At 39.8% G+C, this 20,832-nt stretch overlaps 3 protein-coding genes across 8 annotated transcripts; 1 reads left to right on the forward strand and 2 right to left on the reverse strand.

Moving 5' to 3' along the window:
- Window positions 1-877: 877 nt before the first annotated feature.
- On the reverse strand, window positions 878-15,361 carry LOC131205626 (microtubule-associated protein RP/EB family member 1). 6 transcript variants are annotated; one of them, XM_058197811.1, is made up of 6 exons: window positions 15,222-15,361; window positions 10,214-10,506; window positions 9,675-9,912; window positions 2,184-2,394; window positions 1,992-2,061; window positions 878-1,876 (listed from the first exon to the last, which is right to left on the reverse strand). In XM_058197811.1, the coding sequence occupies exons 2-6, from the start codon at window positions 10,478-10,480 to the stop codon at window positions 1,826-1,828; spliced, it is 837 nt and encodes a 278-aa protein (XP_058053794.1). In that variant the 5' UTR covers window positions 10,481-10,506; window positions 15,222-15,361; the 3' UTR covers window positions 878-1,825. The 6 variants fall into 6 exon arrangements, with proteins under 6 accessions (XP_058053794.1, XP_058053793.1, XP_058053790.1 ...); XM_058197810.1 differs by having other exon boundaries at window positions 879-1,876; window positions 2,184-2,403; XM_058197807.1 differs by lacking the exons at window positions 9,675-9,912; window positions 15,222-15,361 and adding exons at window positions 5,521-5,767; window positions 14,409-14,499 and having other exon boundaries at window positions 879-1,876; window positions 2,184-2,403.
- Window positions 15,362-16,329: 968 nt separating this feature from the next.
- Window positions 16,330-17,395, reverse strand: LOC131206033 (small ribosomal subunit protein eS17). The gene is made up of 3 exons (XM_058198396.1): window positions 17,307-17,395; window positions 16,800-16,951; window positions 16,330-16,724 (listed from the first exon to the last, which is right to left on the reverse strand). The coding sequence occupies exons 1-3, from the start codon at window positions 17,307-17,309 to the stop codon at window positions 16,484-16,486; spliced, it is 396 nt and encodes a 131-aa protein (XP_058054379.1). The 5' UTR covers window positions 17,310-17,395; the 3' UTR covers window positions 16,330-16,483.
- An 867-nt stretch (window positions 17,396-18,262) lies between these two features.
- Window positions 18,263-20,809, forward strand: LOC131215446 (SANT and BTB domain regulator of class switch recombination). The gene is made up of 3 exons (XM_058209836.1): window positions 18,263-19,059; window positions 19,124-20,051; window positions 20,111-20,809. The coding sequence occupies exons 1-3, from the start codon at window positions 18,263-18,265 to the stop codon at window positions 20,807-20,809; spliced, it is 2,424 nt and encodes an 807-aa protein (XP_058065819.1).
- Window positions 20,810-20,832: the final 23 nt, after the last annotated feature.

Below are 20,832 nucleotides of genomic sequence, written 5' to 3' on the forward strand. Positions count from 1 at the left end.
ACATTTCTGCAAGTTCTTCTTGTATCTGACATGCATTACGATCGAGCAATGCTACCAATTCTTCATCATCATCCTTTTTTGATTGTTCAGGTCGCTCTTGTAAACAAAGCGGTTGTTAACGGGTTTGGCGGTCGGATTTCCGGTCTGCCGACACATCAACGTTTTGACAGAAGCGCGCAGCAGTTTGGCATTAATCTGAAATGCCAAAAACGTTACGTTACGCTTCGTCTGGCCCCGCAGATAGAGCAGTCGGTAACGCTCGTCGCGGTCACGCAGTTGGCCTGGGTTCAAATCCCGGTACTAGTTGTCACACAGCCGGCCATGGTTTAGATTCCCGATATTGACGTGACAGGGGGGTTGGCGCGTGACCAACAACCCCGCCCGTATAAACGAAACGTTGCGAATAACACCCAGAAATAGGTATTACCAATTATCTCTTGAAGAAGAAAGGTTTCAGCGTAAAAAAAACAGAGTGGCTTGTTCAAATTTATTAAAACCTTTGGTAAAGATAAAAAAGGCAAAGTTGTCTTGGTCTATTCTTGACGATGCCCAACTGAATTTGCGAGGGAAGCAAATGTACGATTCGCTAACCAAAATCTTCGTGCAAAAAAGTCTGGCAGGAAAAGAGGCTACACATGAGCCTTAAGATGGAAGGGAAAGGAATCTACACGACCATTTTTTGCAGTTAGATCGTCTGATCCACTGATCAGACAGCTGGCAAAAATGGACCGATTACTTAAAATGGCTGAACCATAAAAATCTCACCATAAGTCACTGACATGTGTAGCAACATCGAAAAAATCTAAAATCTAAAATCGGATATAGATAGCCCGCGGAAATTCATATGTACATTACATTTGACATTTTGAACGGCCCACGTATATCAAGTTTATTAAGTGTGTATAGGGTAGCAACCACTAGGTTGCGTACCTAAGTACTTCTTGCTGATTACTGCTCGAATTAATGCGTGTACGTTCTATCAGCTCTATAGATACAGTAGTAGCAGTAGTTCGAGGACACAGCTGTCATGGAAATCAAAGTTGCCTGTGTCTTATATTCGAATACTACCAACACATTATATCAATGATACTGTTCATTTTCTTTACAAAATCCACGAACCTGCAACATCTAGACAGTTTTTATCCAGTGTGTCCGCTGGCTCCTCGACTCGCTGGGTAGCCTAAAATAGTTAGGCAAATAACACAAATCACTTCCACTATTTTGTAACTTAATATTAAAGTACGAAGTTAAGTAATTGGTAGCTGACATATTACAAACATTTTTATTTTTTGCTTTGTTTATTATGTACGTAATGATGTAGATAACCCTTCGTTATATTTCGAAATCAACCTCACATTAGATAAGCCAAAAAACGCTTCCCAAAATAACGACTGTCATGATTCCAATTTACGTGGCGTGCAAGAATTTGTGATATGCAGACGAAGAAAATAATTACAATCTATGGAGGGCTTTTTCTATTATGAAATAGTACAGTACCTAGCAGGGAATCGAATTACGATTCAAATGAAGATTAATATAATTCATAGAAGAATTTTCTTTAAAAAAGAACAAAGAAAAGTGATTAATTACTTGTTTATGCATAATCTCATCTCAGGACATTGATAGGCGCAAAGATTTTTCTTTTTTTTGTGAAAACCAGTGGAGAGTAAACAATGTTAATAATTAGTATTTATCAAGTGTTTCTTGTTCTCGTTGACGTTAGTGCTTGGCATTCAGTGTGACGTGGTATCATGTCCTGGCCGCGGCTGCATTAATTTGTGGTAAAATTTCTTCAGTCGCAGTATTCGCTGATGTACGACACAGCCTAGTATTCCTCTTCCTCTGGCGGAATTTCATCTGGCGGTGCAAAACCGTCCTGTTGATACAAAATCAAGACATATTACATATTATAGATCACAGAAATCAAAGTGCAGTTATTATTTAGCTTTGTCTTTTTTTTTTGACAAAACTAAAACTAAACCAACGCTTACTTCTGTTGCATATAGAATTTCCAAAATTTTTTGAACGAACGGACTCTGGCTCTGTTCATCGTCCTGGCACCTGATTAGCAAAAAAAAGCCCAAATCAATCATCGGTATAAGAACAAATATGGTCAATATGTTTCGCTAAGAGGCAAACAACTCTATGCTTAAAATTAGGCTCAAAATGAAAAAAAAACTTACAAAATTTCAATATCGCGTAGCTTGCTGAAATAGAAATCACGCTCCTTCTCCAATCCCTCAAAGTTTAATCGCATATCCGTTACTTGTGAGGTCAGTTCTTCGATCTGTTGATTTGTTACACTGTTTTGCGAGGATGATTTGCTGGTGTTCACATTGACGCCACTGCTAATTCGAGCGGGTGGACTCTGAACCATCTGTCGGGTGGGTGCAACTTTGGACACTGGATAATGTTAGACAGGTTTACGTGATCGGGTAAGTGATTACAAGCCCGAAAGAACGGGTGTTTTTAAGTACCAATGCATGCGCAAAATGTATACAGATGGAAATCATGCAGGATTATTTTGTGTTGAAGAAAGAGATGAGGATATTTTTTTTGGTTGGTTGCCGCACATTATTTTGTATAGATTAAAAGATCAGATCGATTAAAAGATTTAAGACCAGTTTCCAAGTGCCCAGGCGAAATCGCCAGGAAAATAATAACGTTGAACCAAAAATGAAAAAGAAATAAAAAAAGGTCAGATGAATGTAGGATTTAAATACGAACGGAACAATAAATAGGTGTGCAAGTGAAATGAAATAACTACTCTACTCCAATATGCTGTATGGGAGAAGCATGTCAAGGTTTTACCTCTATAGGAGGTTAGGTTTTAGAGGAAGGGAGTTTTTAATGTAATTGACAAAAAAATTAAATAAGCAACTAGCGGCATTCATTAACAAATGTTACAACATAATACTCAAACATAAAAACGTATTTTCACCAAAAGAACACATTTAAACGTTCATGTACATTATGTTTAGGTTTCATTATTGTACTATATTAATAAATACAGACAGTAAAGTAACATGCAATATGAGTTTGATTATAAAAACTCTTATCCATTGTTAAAAAAATTAAAAAAGAATAGGTTATACAGAAGAAAAGGTGGCCCAATACACGGACTTCAACGATCATGTGAAATATACATGGTTTTCCTATTTGTTTCAAATTTTGCCATAAAAACTTGTTACTGCAGCGCCAGACGATGCGTAGCGTAACGATTTTGGCATTTCAGATTAATGACAAACTGTTGCGATTCTGTCAAAAAACGTTTATGTGTTGGCCGACCGCGAATCCGACCGGAAACACTATTAGCAAACGCTTTGCAACTGCTATAGCAACAAAATCGAAAAAACAGAAAAAAAATATTCAGAAATCAATTTATTTCTCTTCTATTTCTGTTTTCTCGGACCAAAAACACGAATGTAAACACGTTTGACATTTCGTTTTTATATTTTTGCTGCCACACAAAGCGCAAAAATGAAATTTTTGCGGTCCGATTTTGGTGTGGCCCGGCAGTTAGAATACACGGACATACATGAACGGACATGAACCGGCTAAAACCACTGAGGGTCTTTGCCTGCACCATAGACAACACTAGTGTAAACACTACACTACAACAAGAAAGCTGTGATCTACTTGGCTGAATCAGAAAATCACGGCTTTCGAACGCCATTAGTTGCATAATGCGTTCTGATGCCATTCCTCTTCTTATTTGCCCCTTTGCCGTGACCAGTGATTTTTTTCGTATCCGGCAATTACAACTACCGAGCGGTCTTGGCCTTTAACAGAGACAATCTTTGTTGTCTCCGCATCAACCATATTGTCACAGCCGTATCGAAAATCGACCAGGCATGCAGCTGGACAACGAGGAGCGCTTCCCGACCACGCTACCAAGGAAGGCTTTCTCATGATCTTGCCAGTGAAAAATATGACAAAAATAGTGCATTGTGATTGATTAAACTATTTGTGCACTATAATGGATGATATTTTATAGCGTGTCCCGATTGTACACAGTTCTAATATTTTCGGCCGAAACAGTCCGAAAGTTTTTCTCAAAATTCAAGAGTTTTAATTTTCCGTCAGGACTCTGAAACTAAAAAGAAAACCATGTATATGTCTTTAAGTTACATTCTTCCAAAACCATATGAGAAACTGAATTGGTATTCTCACCTACATTTCATTTATGTATATAAATCATCGATCATGCACAAACTCTACCCAGACATTTTGGTCAATCTCAAAGAAGCGTAAAGATTCCATATCGACATGATCTAAAAGATAAAATACAATGTACGAGGGCTGTGGAAAGTATTTGGGCCTTAGGATTTCCGCGGGTTGTGTGTATTCAATTTTTGCTTTTTTGGGGCATTGTGTTGGTATAATTTTGTACGAAAACCAAAATTAAATGCGCGGACGCATTCCGAATGTTGACTGCAGTGTATAGTGAAGCTACTTTGGCCGAAAGCAACGTTTATCGGTGGTTCAAAATGTTCTCAGAGGGACGAGAAGATGTGAACGACGAAGAGCCAAGTTCTGTCTAATGTCAAGGTTTTGCTTACAGTTTTCTGCGATTGCAGCGGCGTGGTGCATCATAAGTTCTTGCCATAGGGTAGAACGGTCCATAAGGAATATTACCTGCAAGTTATGTCCAATTTGTGCAAAGCAAACCGCATTGTAGAAAAACAAATCATTAAGGAAAAATTTGGCTTTTGCGTCGTTGCTCACACATCGTTGTTTCTGCGCGAATTTTTGGCCAAAACAACAAACTAATGATGCCACATCCACCTGTGACTTTTTCTTGTTCCGGAAACTGGAGAAGCCAATTAAAGGACGACAGATTGAGCAGTTAAAAAGACGAAGCTGAACAAAAAAATGATTTTTCAAGTGCTTTGAGGATTGGAAAAAGTACTGGCACAAATTTTTTATCTGGTGGGGATTACTTTAAAAAATATATTTATATATATTCATAAATAAACCAATATTTAAAAAAATACAGAAGTCCTAGAACTTTTTAAACAGCCCTCGTATGTATCAAAGCACCGCGACTACAACGGTGATCACGAGTATCTGTCGATTTTTCGAAATAACATTTAAAAAATCAGGAGAAAATTTCAATACTTGATTTTGCAAGGATCGTTACAATATGTTGTATATAATTTCTGCATATTACATAACAAAAATAGAAATTAAACAAAAATCAGCCGCTACTTTTGCAATTGCAAAAAGCTGTTCTATACAGAAAATAATGATGGAAAATGGAATGAAAAAAAAAACACAAAATGGAACAACAAAATAAACAACAAAATTCACATTCTTTAGTGTGCCTCGTTAGTTTTCTCAAAATATTGTATTAGTGTTATTAGTTATTTAATACATACAGGGGTAAAACTTCTACGAGATAAGCATTGTAGCTCCTGATCATTTAGAAAGGGAGCCATAATGACAGGATGGATATAAGGTTATATCTATTTTTTATCAGAATGTTAAGATAAACTATTTGATGTTGCAAACACGTACTCGGCTTTATTCTATCACGTTGCGCAGCTGCGACGATGGGCATTTTCCGGGGCGCTGTAACACCCGAAACACCGTTGCCTTTAGAAGCACAGGCGCCTGAACCCATACCCATCGGCAGGTTATCACGCGCGAGCATCGCATCATATTCACGACCATCATAGTTGGCATCGAAAAATTTTTTAAACCATTGCAAAAACTCAAAATTATCTTGGAAGCGACCTTTTATTAGCTTATCGATTGGTATGATCTAGAAATGAGTAAAAAAAAAGTACATTAAATAAAATGGTAACAAATTACCAGAAACCTGCAAAAGCAAAATATGTTAAGACCTGCAAGGGCACACATGTTGATAAAGTATTGAATAAGTACAATTAACCAAAATCTATTGAAATCAATAAACAAAATATTGTAAAAAACAAAACTCTGCTTGAAGTCTTAGGAAAATTGATGCTTGGAAAAAAAAGATTGGCTTAGAAAAATAATATTTGGCAAAAATAACCTTCGCGTAGAGCTTTCACGATGGCTTGACTCAGTATTGTTTGCGCCCACATTACAGGTAAAAGAAGCAAAGGCAAAAACCTCCTTCTTTTGCACGTTTTTTTTTAAAGGAAATTGTAAACATGTAAGGCTATGTGTTTATTGTTGTAATGCTTGATATGAAAATAATGTTACGAGGTTTCGCTCTGGAACACCAACTGTCGAATACATCGAAAATCAAAACGTAAAAATCTAGTAGAGCATCTTAAAGCCCTGTAACGCAACAGCTTCAACAGGCGTGGCAAGTGGAACAACGCTTGGAGGCTGAGGCCGATACAGCTGCTGCTGCAGCTGCGACAAGATAAGTTGGCCACGTCTTCACAACTTATTTGGCGAACACTTCGTTAACCGTTTGTTCCTTGTCAACCGGCTGTGTAGAGCAAGAGCGGATAGCGACCGACTGACAACTCCTTGTAGAGGAGCCGAGACTGTCTATACGTCTATATCCGCGACTTGTGAATGTGCGTAGAATAAGTATAGAATTATATGTAAAATATGTGCTATATGTAAAAAAATACTAAATAAATGGCGACGATACATCGCGTTCCTACCCCATGCCTTGCCAGATAGGCCACTGTCGGAGTGGAGAAACAGGATGTTTCCCGCATCGGAAAAATTTGAAAAAAAGCCATCAATAAATTAATTAAAAATTAAAAATAAGTGTAAAAATGTCTGTTCAGCATCCCTTATTACCTAACGATTCTTTTCCACTTCTGTTTAACAATTGCCCAATGGTTTTGCAAAATGCTGTTTTGCAAGGTAAAACGTATTTTCAGGCTTGAGCACAACACAACGTCGCTAAGCCTATCGGTTTTGCCATCTTTAGTACTGTCAATGCCTACCTTGTTCTGTAATGGGATTCCTACGTCGCCCGAATGATACAATAGGCTCTCTTCCCCTACTCGTCCTAAACACGTTGTTGTCGTACAGAGCCGGGAAAATATTTTCCGAATATCGAATCGAGTATACGGCCTCCCGAACCGCTTAGGCGGATGGTGAATATGGCAGAGTTTAAAAGCATCGGGGGACCACAACAACGGCACGCGATAAAATACTATTGTCACAATTACCTTAAGGCGTGACACGGGTATTGAGCCGGGTTATCAAGCCCGCGGGAAAACCAAGTAAGCTACAGTAACCAATGGGTATCTCGATCACCAGACCGACCCAAGCTACGACACATGTCTATGATTATGACTACGAGACATGTCTACTATTATGAGGGTCTGCGACTGAAGTCGTCATCGACTTCAGCCCCGTAAATGAAACGCTATGCATTTTACACCTGTCGAATACATTCTATAGAATAAGCCTACTAAACGTTCACGCTCTAAGAAAAAGCTGGAGAAGTAAAGAGCCGTTTTTATACCGTAAAGGGCCAACATCGATTCAGATCACTACATGGTTTGCGCAATGATTCAAGAATGTATTTGGAATTGTGCCTAAGACGTCTTGGGCGAGCGTCGGGGAAATATCAAATTTGGCTGGTTCAACACTGAGTGTAGAGCTGTGTTTACAGGACAATTTTACAAAGCAAAAGCAAGTAACTGAAACATCTTCACAGTCCCAGGGCGGGGCAAGGTTGGAAATTTGATCAGTACCGTAACAGAGGTCCTCTCGTGATGGACCCAGCATTTTGATGGCTTACTGAATGACCAAATTACCGAGCAGTCAGAGGTTCCACTGATTCCAAGCACCGACGAAATTGTAGCCGAACTCATAAAGAATAGAATAGTGAGTAGAGAGCGAGGTCCATGAAATTAAAGAATGTGTGTGGGAATAGCGAATCCAGTCCTTGTGAGTGGAATATGGGGATAATGTACCCCATACACAAAAAAAAGATAGCGATTCTGATAATTTTGTATATACGCGTAAGTACAAAATTATCAGAACACTAGCAGACCCGGCGAACTTTGTTCCGTCCCAAAAGCAATGGGCCCCTGGTGATAGAGCAGTTGATAACGCTCGTCGCTGCCACGCAGCTGGCCTTAGTTCGAATCCCGGGACCGGTTGTCCGCAGCCGGCCATGGTTTCGATTCGCAATACCGGCGTGCCAGGGGGTTGGCGCGTGACCAACAACCCCGCTTGTTATCAGAACATTTTGAATACAACTCGTATTCAAAACACACGGCACAATATTGTGCCTAAACTATCGTGGGCTGTACCTAAACGATACCAGCTAGGAAGGATCTACTTGGTATATGGTGGGGATTGAAAGGAACTATTTATTATGAGTTGTTTTCGCATGGCCAAACACTAAATTCATATCTCCACATCTCTACAGGACAGGCTAAGAAGTTGAGATCAAGAGAAGGTTGTCAAAATAAATTGATACAATTTTTCGCCAATAACGATCAAGACTCCTATAAGAGAGGCATTTTGAAGCTACCTTCAAAATAGCAACAAATTATACAACAAAACGGTGCATATTTGACGCAAATCGGACCATCGGAAACATCCTAAATAATGTTTTAAAATTCACTAAAAAGTAATGGATTTCTTTTTAGCCAACCTTATATGTCGCTCACTTCTCGTGTTGAGGAGATCAAAGCTGGGGAGAACCCCAGCTACTTCAAAAGTATTCGAAAAAACTTCACAGCGGAACGCATGACTCGAACGAGACCGTAGTACATACGCTACGGCAAGAACTATAGAAACAACAGCCAAGCAGCGTGATGAACGTTTTCGACTATGTTGCTAATGAAAAGTTCGATCAAGATTGAGTAATCTGATGAACGCTGCTTTTAACTATTGTAACCATCCCGATCTGTGTCTCTGACTCCTCCCGCACGCAGAATTTGGTTTGATTTGCTCGAAAACAACCCGAATTATGCTGAATTTTATGTTACGTTTGTATGGGAGCCACCCTCCCGGGATGTGTGGGAGGGTCAAACATTCCTATTCACAATCCGGTGTCTCAAAACTACGCTGTGCAAAAGTTCACGCAGATTGATTTAGTAGTTTTGGAGAAAAGCGGCACACACAGACAAATATCCATTTATATATATATAGAAGATAGGAAAAGATAGAAGATTATTAAAACCGACAGAACCGTATTAAGCATTAACTTAAAGTTTTACCCTCAAGCTGATTTCATAAGGGGCACTGTTAGGGCAAACTGACGCGTTTCTCTTCAAAACCGATTAATCGGTGCAATTTAGACAAATGATCTACGGACGATCCTTCTGACCAAGTGATTCATTGGCCACCAAATTAGTTAAAGAGCAATAAAAAAAAAATAACCAAAACCAAGCCCGAGAGAGCTGACAGTTACAAGGCGATAGTGCATTCACTTGAATAAACATTTAACATGATCTCAGATGATACAGCTTTTCCCATCAATATATAACACTGAAATAAAAAATGCTTAGAATTTTCTACTTTTGGATCATGTGTTGGGATCATATGCTAAAGCGAGTGATTCAATATAAACTGCAATATAAGAGACGTATGAATGTATAACCAAATAATCAGCATCTTGGAGCAGAGAAGTTCTGATGAAAACAGTTTGATGAATGGAAAAAGAGGAAAGAGGAAAGAGGAAAGGAAAGGATAAAAAACTGTTTGATTTTTGCAACGATTGTAAGTTCCTTGTATGAAGGTGCTAGTTACTGTACCGATCGACCCTCGTAAGGCAGATGTCGCCGCAGGTCGGCTGTGAATCCGAGGTGCCGGAAGCTCACCAACGCCCAATTCAGTCTGTATTGCTCTCTGGCCGAGCATTATGCCACCGCGTGCCTCTAGCGCATCATAGTCACGACCATCGTAGTTGGCATCAAAAAACTTTTTAAACCACTGCAGAAATTCAAAATTATCTTGAAAACGTCCCTTGATCAGCTTGTCCACCGGGATAACCTAATTAAGAACACAAACGGTTGTTTAAAAGTTCAAATCCGAAAAGCATGAAAGAAACTGGGTAGGAGTGAATCAATGTAAATAATGTAAAATACAGAATCATCAGAGAGTAATTCTCAATAGAATCGAACAATTCTCCGCTTCCAACAATGTTGTTCGATTGATTATATACTCCCCAAACTCCTAAATAAGGAATTCCTAAATTCTCATACATGAAATATATTTTAAATAAAGTATCACTCCATTGCTGCAATAATAATTCGACACTTAAGAAGGAAGCTAGAAACTTAATAAACCATACCTTGTCAACGGCCATTTTTTTGAACGCAGCCTGTAGGATTTTAAAGTTCTGGATATACTCGTGCTCAAGATTGGTGCGAAATTTCACTCGCTTCATTGGCACAGATCCTGGAAACAGCATGTCCATGTATTGGCAGTAAGCAGCTCCGGTACATAGTTCCTCGATTTTGGTGAATTGCGAACGCAGACAGTCGTTTACCCACGATAGCATATCGTGCCGCGAAAGGTTATCTGTCGTAACATTCGTCGAATATACATTGACAGCCATTATGCTTACACTGCTGATTTACGGGTCTAAAAACAGAAAAATAAAAGAATACATGAAAAATACAATAGAAGAATACATGTAAAAAACAATCAATCAATTCTATCAAAACCTTCACCTTGTGATGAAAATACAGTGGATGACTAATTAATTCATGCGGTTCTACAATAGGTCTCTAAAGTAGCATAGGTTTTTGGTTAAAGTTTATACAAAATCTTTTCAGGCATCTGAAAATGTGAAGTTTTGTTCCTGGTAAAGTGGTAAAGTTTGGAAAGAAGGAAGGACTTCTTCATTACTTCAATATGAAAAAAGCGCTACCAAGGGTTATCGTATTTTAATGGATGTTTATGTTTATGGTGAACTTCCGAAAGTTGCGGAGAGAACGTGTCAAATGAGGTTTGCGCGGTTTTTAAACCGCCTTTTCAGAAGTGTTATCTTGCAACATCAAGAGCGACGTGGACAGCCAAAAAAGTTTGATGACGAATAATTGGTAGCATTGTTCGATCAGGACAAGACGCAAAAATAGATACGAATCGTAAGGTTCACGTGGGCTTATGATAATAGTTACCAAAAGCCGAGTTACGTTCATCGGTGGTACAAAAACGGCCGATAAGTTCATAAGAACGTACCAGACGCCCAAACTCACCAAGATCTGAAAAATACATTGAGAAAGTAAGGAAAATAGTGTTGGCTAAGCGTCGAAGAACCATTAAAGTTTACGGTCTTTTTGTCGATTCGATTTTTACCATTGATTTGGACATGAGACGACTCGTCGGAAAATCGGGTCTAAAATTGCTCAATTTCGACAAGACCAGCTTATGAGTTTATGTTTGACAAAAAAACACGGTAATCAAGCCGCAAGTAGCATACTCCTCAAATCTGACCACCTGCAACTTTCTAATTTCTCAAACTTTTCTGATTTTAATGTTTTTACTTGAGTTCTGTGCGGTTCAATATCCTGGTGAGACGTCAGCTCGTTCGTAAGCCCTTCCCGCCACGGTCTTAAACGACCGGATAATGTGATGGTCGCATATGGCGATCAGTATCCGCAGTTTTATACTTTCATAGGGTTTCAGGGGTAGAACTTTCAAGTGCGTGTATCTTCTGGCAAGTTCTGTTACATCTAGTGAGTGAACCAGCAGCGCCAGGCTCCGCACCTTGTGGACTTTGGTAATCTTATACACGTGGTTCTGTTTACCAATGCCCGATATGTTGAATGATAGTTTTGGCAAATCTCGCTCTTCTCGGCTAGTTTTACTCGTCCATTTCAGATGCAGTGGATGAAGCTTTTCCTGACGTTGCAGCTCTTTGGCTAGATCTTGCTCTATGAATGTAGCCTAAGACCCGTTGTCGTCAAACAATGACTATGTTATGGTGTTCTCCATGAACCATCGCTGGAAACTGGAACATACTTGAGTAGTACGTTCTGTTACGTTGTGTGAAGTGAAGTTACAGCTTTCAGATACGGCATTATCCACGATCTTCATGGATAATGGCGGTCTTCATAAGCGTTCTATTAGCATCGTGTAGTAGCTCATGTTGCATCGCCACGAACCTTGCACAATTTTCCAATTTGAATTGTTTAAAGCACAGGAAACGTGGAGGTGAGCCTGCACCTGGTTCGTCTTGTTCGGGTCGACTGTACTCTGGAACTAGAACATGTGCATTAATATAGTTCGTTGATTTGTGATTATCACCGGGCTCGGAAGGCTTGCAGTGGCCACGTGATCGTCATATCGGTACGTAGTACGTCACGCTGCTGGCGTTTTCCACAATTTCGTTTATGAACTTCGCGAAGGTTTGGATATCCGCCAAATCCCGTGATCTTTGAATCGCAGCCCATCTTATGCTAAATTCTGGTGGCACTTTTACGCTTACACTTTTTAATGGGGTCGTGTTGTTCAGATGCTCGGACAGATCGGCAGCGAAAATGTGATCGCAAGAGTCCTTGCACAGCCATGCTGTATTCTATCAATATTTCTAGGCGGGTTCAACGCCAACACATCGCCGTCGCAGATTCCCTATTACGTGTGGCACCGAACCAGATAAGACGCCCTTAATGCATCTTTGCAAACGGATCATGTTCTCATTCTTTGAGTAGCCGCACATATCCGTCGAGTGCACGTAATTGTTATAAAATATTAGCCATTCAATTGGGTTTCCCGACAAGGATACCCAACGAAGATCTCTCGACAGTGTCTGCCTGGCTGCTAGCTGCCCTTTAGTCGGGTCAATGAGCTCGCCCAAACCTTGTCGAACGACACCCCTGAAGATATGGACGTTAACTTGTTCCGTTCCTTTTGGTGGCGATGTCAGCCGATCTCTCTATTAGCACCACCGCCCAATGGCGAAGTAATACTAGAATTAATTATTATTATTATTGAATTATTTACGTTGTTGTTGTTCGTAGAAATCTTCAGTGAACATAATGCGGCATTTAATAAAACTTACGGAGCTTTTTAATAACTCACTTAATAAAAACTGTTACGGAGCTGTTAGAAAAGATATCCCTTACTATAAAAACCACGCCAAAACCACTGATTGTTTCGACCGTCTCGGCGGAACCATTTATCCATTTTTCAAGCTAGCAATAATTTCAATTTATACTCAATTCAATTTTAAACTTCGTAGCTCGGATAGTCGTACAAATATTCGCGGTGATGCGATAGGCAAAAAACCGTATCTCTTACATCTTATAACTTAAAATCTTACAGTTAGATATCAAACAATTTTTTTTAACAAACTGTGCGTAGCTTTTTCTGTACACCTGCAAACAACGTTGCCATTAACATTGTGACTTCATTGGTTGAATGAGAACATCAGAACGTCTGCATGTACTGATTGGATGAAACACACAACCGAATAATGTCCAAACGTGATGAAAATACAGGATTCTGGTAGGTTGTTACCGGTTCAAAAACTGGCCACGACTTCATTTGGCACACAACTACACTCGTCAAAAGTGAACTGACACACGCTACTAATGTTAAATCATCGTCTGTACCGTCTCAAAAGGCTTCGCGAATCATCTTCCCAAGGTGCCGATGGTGAATCATACTGCACAACTCACCAGGACACATACCCATAGAAGACAAAACACATCTATAGGCCGATAGACAGATTTTTCAAAATTTCGACTTTATCTAGACACAATAGAAGACAGGAACAAGGAAAATGTTTAGCATTTCGTAGATGATGCGGTACGAGGAGATGGAACGAAGTAACGTTGCACAATATTTCCAAACAGTATTCGTTAAAATCCAATAATTCCTAATTTCCGAAAGATAACGGTTTGCAAACAGTGTCTAGTGGCTTATACGAAATTGGCTTATATCTTTGTCTGCCAAAAACATACCAAAAATTAAAATCTAATGATCAGTTGTCCAATATTCTTCCCTTAAACAACTTAAATAACGACATCCTTTCAAAACGAACAAATCAACAACTAGCAGTAGTAATCCCTTCCGTAAATATTAACTGGCGAAAGTAAATACGTTTCCGTTAGAGATATATACAGGTATATCGCGAAGTTAACGAGAAAGTAAAACAAAATCACCGAATCTTCTTTTACGTGATTAACTAGGCAAATCATTTCAACATTTTCGATCATACTTTCTCATACTACAGTAACAGAGATAATGAGTTTTCTATTTCTAACGTATTACCAAACTAAAATACACTTCATGATATTGCACGAGGTACCAAGGATTTTTGCTTTCGTCTTATATTTTGCAATCGGAAGTATTTTGCATAGCAAATTCAAAGCGGTTTGAACAACAACACCACACTTGCACACGCACTCCACTATTCACTGCTGCGTTAGCTTGATTTTTTCTGTACACATCAATCAGTATTTCTTCCTATTCTATATTTATATTATATTATATTATATTATATTATATTATATTATATTATATTATATATATATTACTTCTTCTTTTGCGCTACAACCGCTGTGCGGTCTTGGCCTGCACCAGAGACAATGTTAATGTCAATTATCCCTGGTGCTATCCGTAACCGATCGTTTTTACGGGCGGGGTTGTTGGTCCCGCGCCAACCCCTCTCTGTCAGCGCCGGTATCGGTAATCGAAACCATGGCCGGCTGCGGACAACCGGTCGCGGGATTCGAACCTTGGCCAGCGGCGTTGACAGCGACGAGCGTTACCGACTGCTCTATCAGGGGGGGCAACATATATATTATGTATAAATTGTATTATATATATTTTTAAGTGTATATAACATACACTCCTAGCTTCATATCTCTCGCTCAATTCATCACAGGGGCTCACTCTGCCCTAACGGCGATGGTTCACGATGAACACAAAGAGAGGATTGGTTTTCTTTCCTACACACGCTGGCAAAAAGACCGACCAAAAAAGACCGCAAGATATTTGACTTCCCTTCCATTCCACTCCTCCTAATGTTCGTACGTGTGCACTTCGTCTTAAAGCCAAAAATGGGAAACCTATATTCTCTTAATGGCGGCGACTGATAAACATGGAAACTGAATACGACATGCAGGCAGTTGAATACGGCCTCTTACAACCAATGTAAACGATGCTCGTTGGCTGTTCTACACATGTTACCTATTGTTACCTTTTTTAATTCCCTTGAAACATTCCAACACTTACACTGAAACTATGAACAGCTTCGACACAATGTGCACTGTAATCTCTAATTAAAACGAAGTAATGGGGATGTAAAAAGGTGGTGATATGAAAATAAGATAAACAAAGACACAAACCTAGTAATAAAATATCCAACTGCAAACAGATTCGGCTTTTCGGAGTTTCAATAGAATACGCGATAAAATATGTAACGATGGAACCCTCCAGAATCATATACTTTCAGCGGCTTGCGCACTGCCTTACACCAAGATAGAATTCCACCAGCAAACTGAGCGCTTTCAACGGCACCTACGACGAAGATGTTCGGTAGAGAACCTATACAAGAGATGAGCAGAAAGAAATATTTATGCATGACGCAAAACAGATTCCTGTTCATTCCCTATTTCACGGAAGATGCGATGGAAAATATCACTGCGATTTATTATTAAAAACTTAGCTCAACAATTAAAAAACAACTAACTTCAAACAGCAAAGCTGTATTTGTATGGTTTCAAGTGTAATTTCATCTGAAGAGATCAAATCAAAGTCACATTTTGTTTTTTTCAGTTGTTTGGGACTGAGCTATTTCATTTCGTTTTTTGGAGGAAAAGAGCACTATAAAAAAATAAAATAGTGATATGTATAATAATGACAAGAAGTTTAGTGTTACTTCGTGTAATTGTGTTTTCAAGACTATCTAGTTTAAGTAAGGCACCTGACAAAATGTTTGGACTTGTATTTTAATACCATAACATTTTGGGTCGCGACCCTTTTTCTATACCGTATGAAAAATTTCAACGCCAAAGAAAACAGTAAATGTGGACTATATTACAATCTTACAATATTGCCATTATCGAACCACTTTATCCAAAAAGGTAGAAAATATGAAATGCAGGTTATGAGCACAACCTTCAAGCCTTACCGTAAATACCAGCCTTGGTTAGCTCAGATCATTTGAAGCATTTCAATGCTTCGCTTAATAACTTTTGTGTAAAAATCGTACGTTATAAATAATATAAAGCGCCCTGCAACCAAACAAAAACGAACTCATTCTACTTCTAGTTTGGCATTTACTTGTATTTCTAAGTACTAACTTTATGAAACCGGTACGATGTGAACAACCTGGTGCAAGACAATAACACCTACAGCAGCCAATTGGTAAGCCTCTTGTTTTACTGCTATTGATTGTAAAAAAATATGTATAGGAAATGAAAACAGAAAAGGAACAACAAAACACATACAATGTTTACTGTTTCACAAACGCATTTTCTGCGCCTTGTTTACATGTGGTTTTAATTTAGTTTCGTTTGAGGATGTTCTGTGTAGGACACAAAAACCCTTTCCAGTTACATTTTAACGCGGTGTACCAGGCCAAAAGCGCTGAGAAATGACCAACTCTTCAGTTGCGTCTGTTGCTGTAGCCGGGAGCAGTGGGATTTGTCAGCTGGACAACGATGTTGCTGAAGTCCAAGTGCTTCAACATCTCTTTTGTCTCTGGATCGACCTCGATGATGTCCTGCTCCAGTGCTGATACTTCCGGTACGTAATTATCACGACGCTCGCGTTCTTCCTCTTGCAGCTTGATGGAAATACCACGCACTTGCGAGTGACGCAGGCGCTTCATGAGGTGAGTCACAAAACTGAAGAAATGGATTTTATAATGAATCATTAAATATAAAACCCGGGAACTATAAGTCACGAAAATGCATACTTACCCAGCGATCTTATTTCTCAGAGGTTTCGTGGGAATGATGGCCACTTCCTCGACAATGCGCTTGTTGGTGTCGAAATCCATAGTCAAACGAGTATAGTATTTCTCGATGATAACCTTTGAGGCTTTCTTGACCGTCTTTGTACGTACACGACCCTAAAACGGGGAAAATCGAAAAAAAAAACAAATGAAAAAACATCCAGCTGCGACTTACACCATGGTGCGGTATTGTCATAGCAGTAGTTCATCGGTTCGGTAGCACAAATTCGATTTTTTTCACTTTCATTTTATATTGTCTTCGTCCAACCTATGAAGCTGCGAAATATGGTACTCAGCGTTAAGCCGGCAAGGGTCCTACGCTGGTAGCGTCAATTGATACCAATTTTTGTCGGATCGCAAAACACGATTACATGGCTTTTACTTGCTCCGACATCGTTTAACTGTTATATATGTTTTTAACGTATCATAATCGTGCACATAATACGTTTTGATAATAATTTTAAACAATTACCATTCTGTGCTTAGATTCACGGCTATCGCTCACTACAAAACTTGTGGAAAAGACTTTTCTGACGTCACGTCCTCTCGATACCAGCTTTGTCAGCTGTCAAAAAACCAGTGTACCAACATTATCGAATTGGATGCATGTTTTGTATGCCTAGCAGTGCTGTACGCATTTGGAGAAGAAAGAAGAAAATTGTAGATGATTTCAAACCAAAAAATTCAGCGATCAAGGTGCATTTTCTACATTATTCGATTCGATTCGAAAAGATTAGTTCGATTCGATATTTTAATCAACCGTTGCGATATTTTTTATCGCTTAGGTTCTATTGCTCCGTGTAAAATAACGAATCATTATTTATAATTTATTTTAATTTAATTAAAAAAATAAGAACTGAAACATTCGGACGTTGAATGCAACAAACAAAGCCTTTAGCAAGGTGGTACGAAAACTTTATGTAGCACGTTGCTGCTGTTCGACAAAATAACGTTCAAATTTGATTTATTTCAGTAAAGGAAGCCTATCCTAGAAAATTGTTTAAAAACATAAAATAGAAAAGCAAAACTATCGGCTACTCTAAACTCAGGGGTTAGTGCGGCCGAGACATTAGGCATCTAATACTCTGACACATGAGCGCATGTGCATGAGCGCAATAATATTAAAATTAACATTTACTTGAAATTCTGATCTTATCGCGTACATTACTTGATGTACTTTGATGGTTTTGAATAGTTTTTGTTTAAAAAACTATACACAAAATCTTTTCGCAAACATCACGATTTTCTACTACATCTCTCCGAGTTTTTGTTAGAAAATCAAAATGATTAACTAACGACGAAACGAACATTGGTGACTTATGGCGTTGCCATGGGAGATGAATAAATAGTTGTTTTCAAATTAGTTTTTCACGACTGGTTTTATTGAAAGCATTTTCAAATTATTTGGCTGTGCACAATTTCAACAAAATGGCAGAAACGCTACCTACAGACAAAAACGATTCGATTTCGATGCACGATTTTCTGGAATTCTTGAATGTAACTTGCCAAGTAAACGATTCTTTCAATAACTGTAAGAAAAATCTGTCAACCTTCGACTACAATCAACTAGCTCGGAATGAGCTGGTAAGTAACATCCAACAGAAAAACCTTCAGGATGGTTGTAATCCCACCGATGGTACATCAGTTGCGTCACCTATAAAAAACCCGACAGTCTCAATGGTTTTGGCAAAAAAGGATTCAAAAGGTACTGATGACAATGCCCTCGTCGTCCTGCGATCACCGACAGGAAAAAAAATGGTGATGAAAAAGAGAATCATTTTACAAAAATCACAAAAAAGTAAACCCGAACCACAGGAAGTTCCGAAAAGTAAAGTTGAAACTATCCTGAACGAAAAACTGGACGTGGTGCTTAACGAAGGCATACTCGACTCTGTGCTGCCATTCGTTTGTCCCTCGAATGGTTCCGGGTATCATCATAGGGGAGCATCAGGACAAAAAGCAACCGGATCCAGTCCACATGCCGTACATACTGCTACTAATATGTCTATCGGCATTGGCGTAGGCGGAAATAAATCTGGAACAGGAGGAACCTCGTCACCCGATACCCAGCTACCGAATATCGGGGGCGTTGGGGGGAAAAAATCAACTATTTCCGCCGTAGGCGATGTTTCACAGAACTTTTTGATCGCGAGCAGCTCCACAAAGACTGGCATTCGAAGAAAGTCTTCAATTGCCCAGATTGCAATTCCGGACAGTCGCTCCGAGTAAGTACTTGCTAGCAAATTTTGCAGATACTGTTCTGTAACATTTTCACCTTTTTTTCCAAAGGCCGGAGGTCATTATACATGTGTGTGATGAGGTGAAAGGTTCTTCAAAAGATTTTACGTGTCCGCAGAAACTGTTGGTCTCCAAGATGGGCTATTTTGCGGACGTTACAGCCGGACAGCGGCTTGAGGATATGGATATCTCGGTGCACTGCGATCTGCAGATCTTCGAGTGGCTCATGAAATGGGTGAAGAGGGAGTCAGTGATGCAAGAAGACTGGCCGGCTCTAGATCCAACCAATGTAATTCCAATATTGGTTTCGGCTAGTTTCTTGCAGATGGAACCTCTTCTGCTCGACTGTCTGTCGTTTTGTCACGCTCGACTTAACGAGGTCGTAAAGGCTTCTGCAAATCTAGCCTGCTTGAACGATAGCATCATAACCAGACTTGCGGCTATGTTCACCAACCTCGAGTTAGAGCTGGTAAAGGATAAAAAAGATCGCATTGCACCTCGTCTATGGACTAAGCTGATACAATGTCTATGCGAAAATGAACCACAAGCTCTACGAGGACACTATGCAACGTTGGTTGGAATGTTTCGATGCTTAAAGTGCGGTAAGTTTCTAACTCAAACGGTCGCCACGTATCTGCACTGTCTGCCGCAAAATATTCGCCTCAATCGCTGGGGTCAACTTATAAGCGCGCATATGAAGGACACCTCCTGGAACGTCACTAACTACGTTTCGAGCTTGCATAAAGAATTGCGCTCTTGGCGCAAGGTTTATTGGCGTCTTTGGGGCAATTGCCACTTTCTCTACTGTTCAACCTGCGATACGCACTTCCCTGTGAGCCAGATGATGTGGTGTCAGTATCATCCAGAGCAACCCCAATTTCTTGGACCAGCAGCTGAAGGACGAGTAGCAGGGCCAGCCGGGCGTTTTCCTTGCTGTGGTAAACAAGCGTATCGTTACGAAACGTTACCGGGACCAACGGTGGGTAAACTGTTTTCTTCCTTAGACTTCATTGATATCATGCCAATCTCAATCCTTAGGGATGTCTTTTTCGCGAGCATACCGTGCAAGTGGATACTGATCGCGATCGTGCGGTATTACAGCTAGCGCTTCACGCCTCTGATGGTGGCTGCCTATATGAGTCTCCTCCCTTCAAACATCCAAATTCATCGGCAGATCCATGGTGGAACGGGATCGGTATCCTACCACACCGGTCGCGTCAGGGTTTGTTGCCGACGTTTCACGTCGATAGTGACGCTATATTGCATAATCGTTCAAATCACAGAAATATGTCACAGTCCCTGCTGGATACTGAAAGCGATTCTGACTCAGAGGAATACGACAAGTCCGCTACGAATCAAAGTCGCAGCACTACCAGCAGCTCCGACGGAGAAGAATCGGAGTACAGCAGCACGCCCTCCTTCCATCAACAACACCATCTTCAGAATCACCAGAGTAATAAGGATATTCGAAGAAAATCGAAACTTTCATACGGTCGAAACTGGGCGGGCGATATGTCCGCTCGGAGCAATCAGGACAACCAGCGAGAATTTGAAGAGCGTGCGATGAAACAAATAATCGCTATGGTTGGAAAGAGAACGGGAGGAGAGCCAAATCTGCAGTACCAGGCCTACCAGCATGGTGGATTGTACATCAGACTCGAGATAGATTGGCGTGAATCGATTAAACAAAAAAATCTTTCCAGTCTTAAGATTAAAACAAACGGTTGCCAAAAATGATGGCTTTCAATCGGATTGATAAA

This window comes from Anopheles bellator, chromosome 1 (assembly GCF_943735745.2).
Source record: "Anopheles bellator chromosome 1, idAnoBellAS_SP24_06.2, whole genome shotgun sequence".
NCBI classification, from domain to species: Eukaryota; Metazoa; Arthropoda; class Insecta; order Diptera; family Culicidae; genus Anopheles; species Anopheles bellator.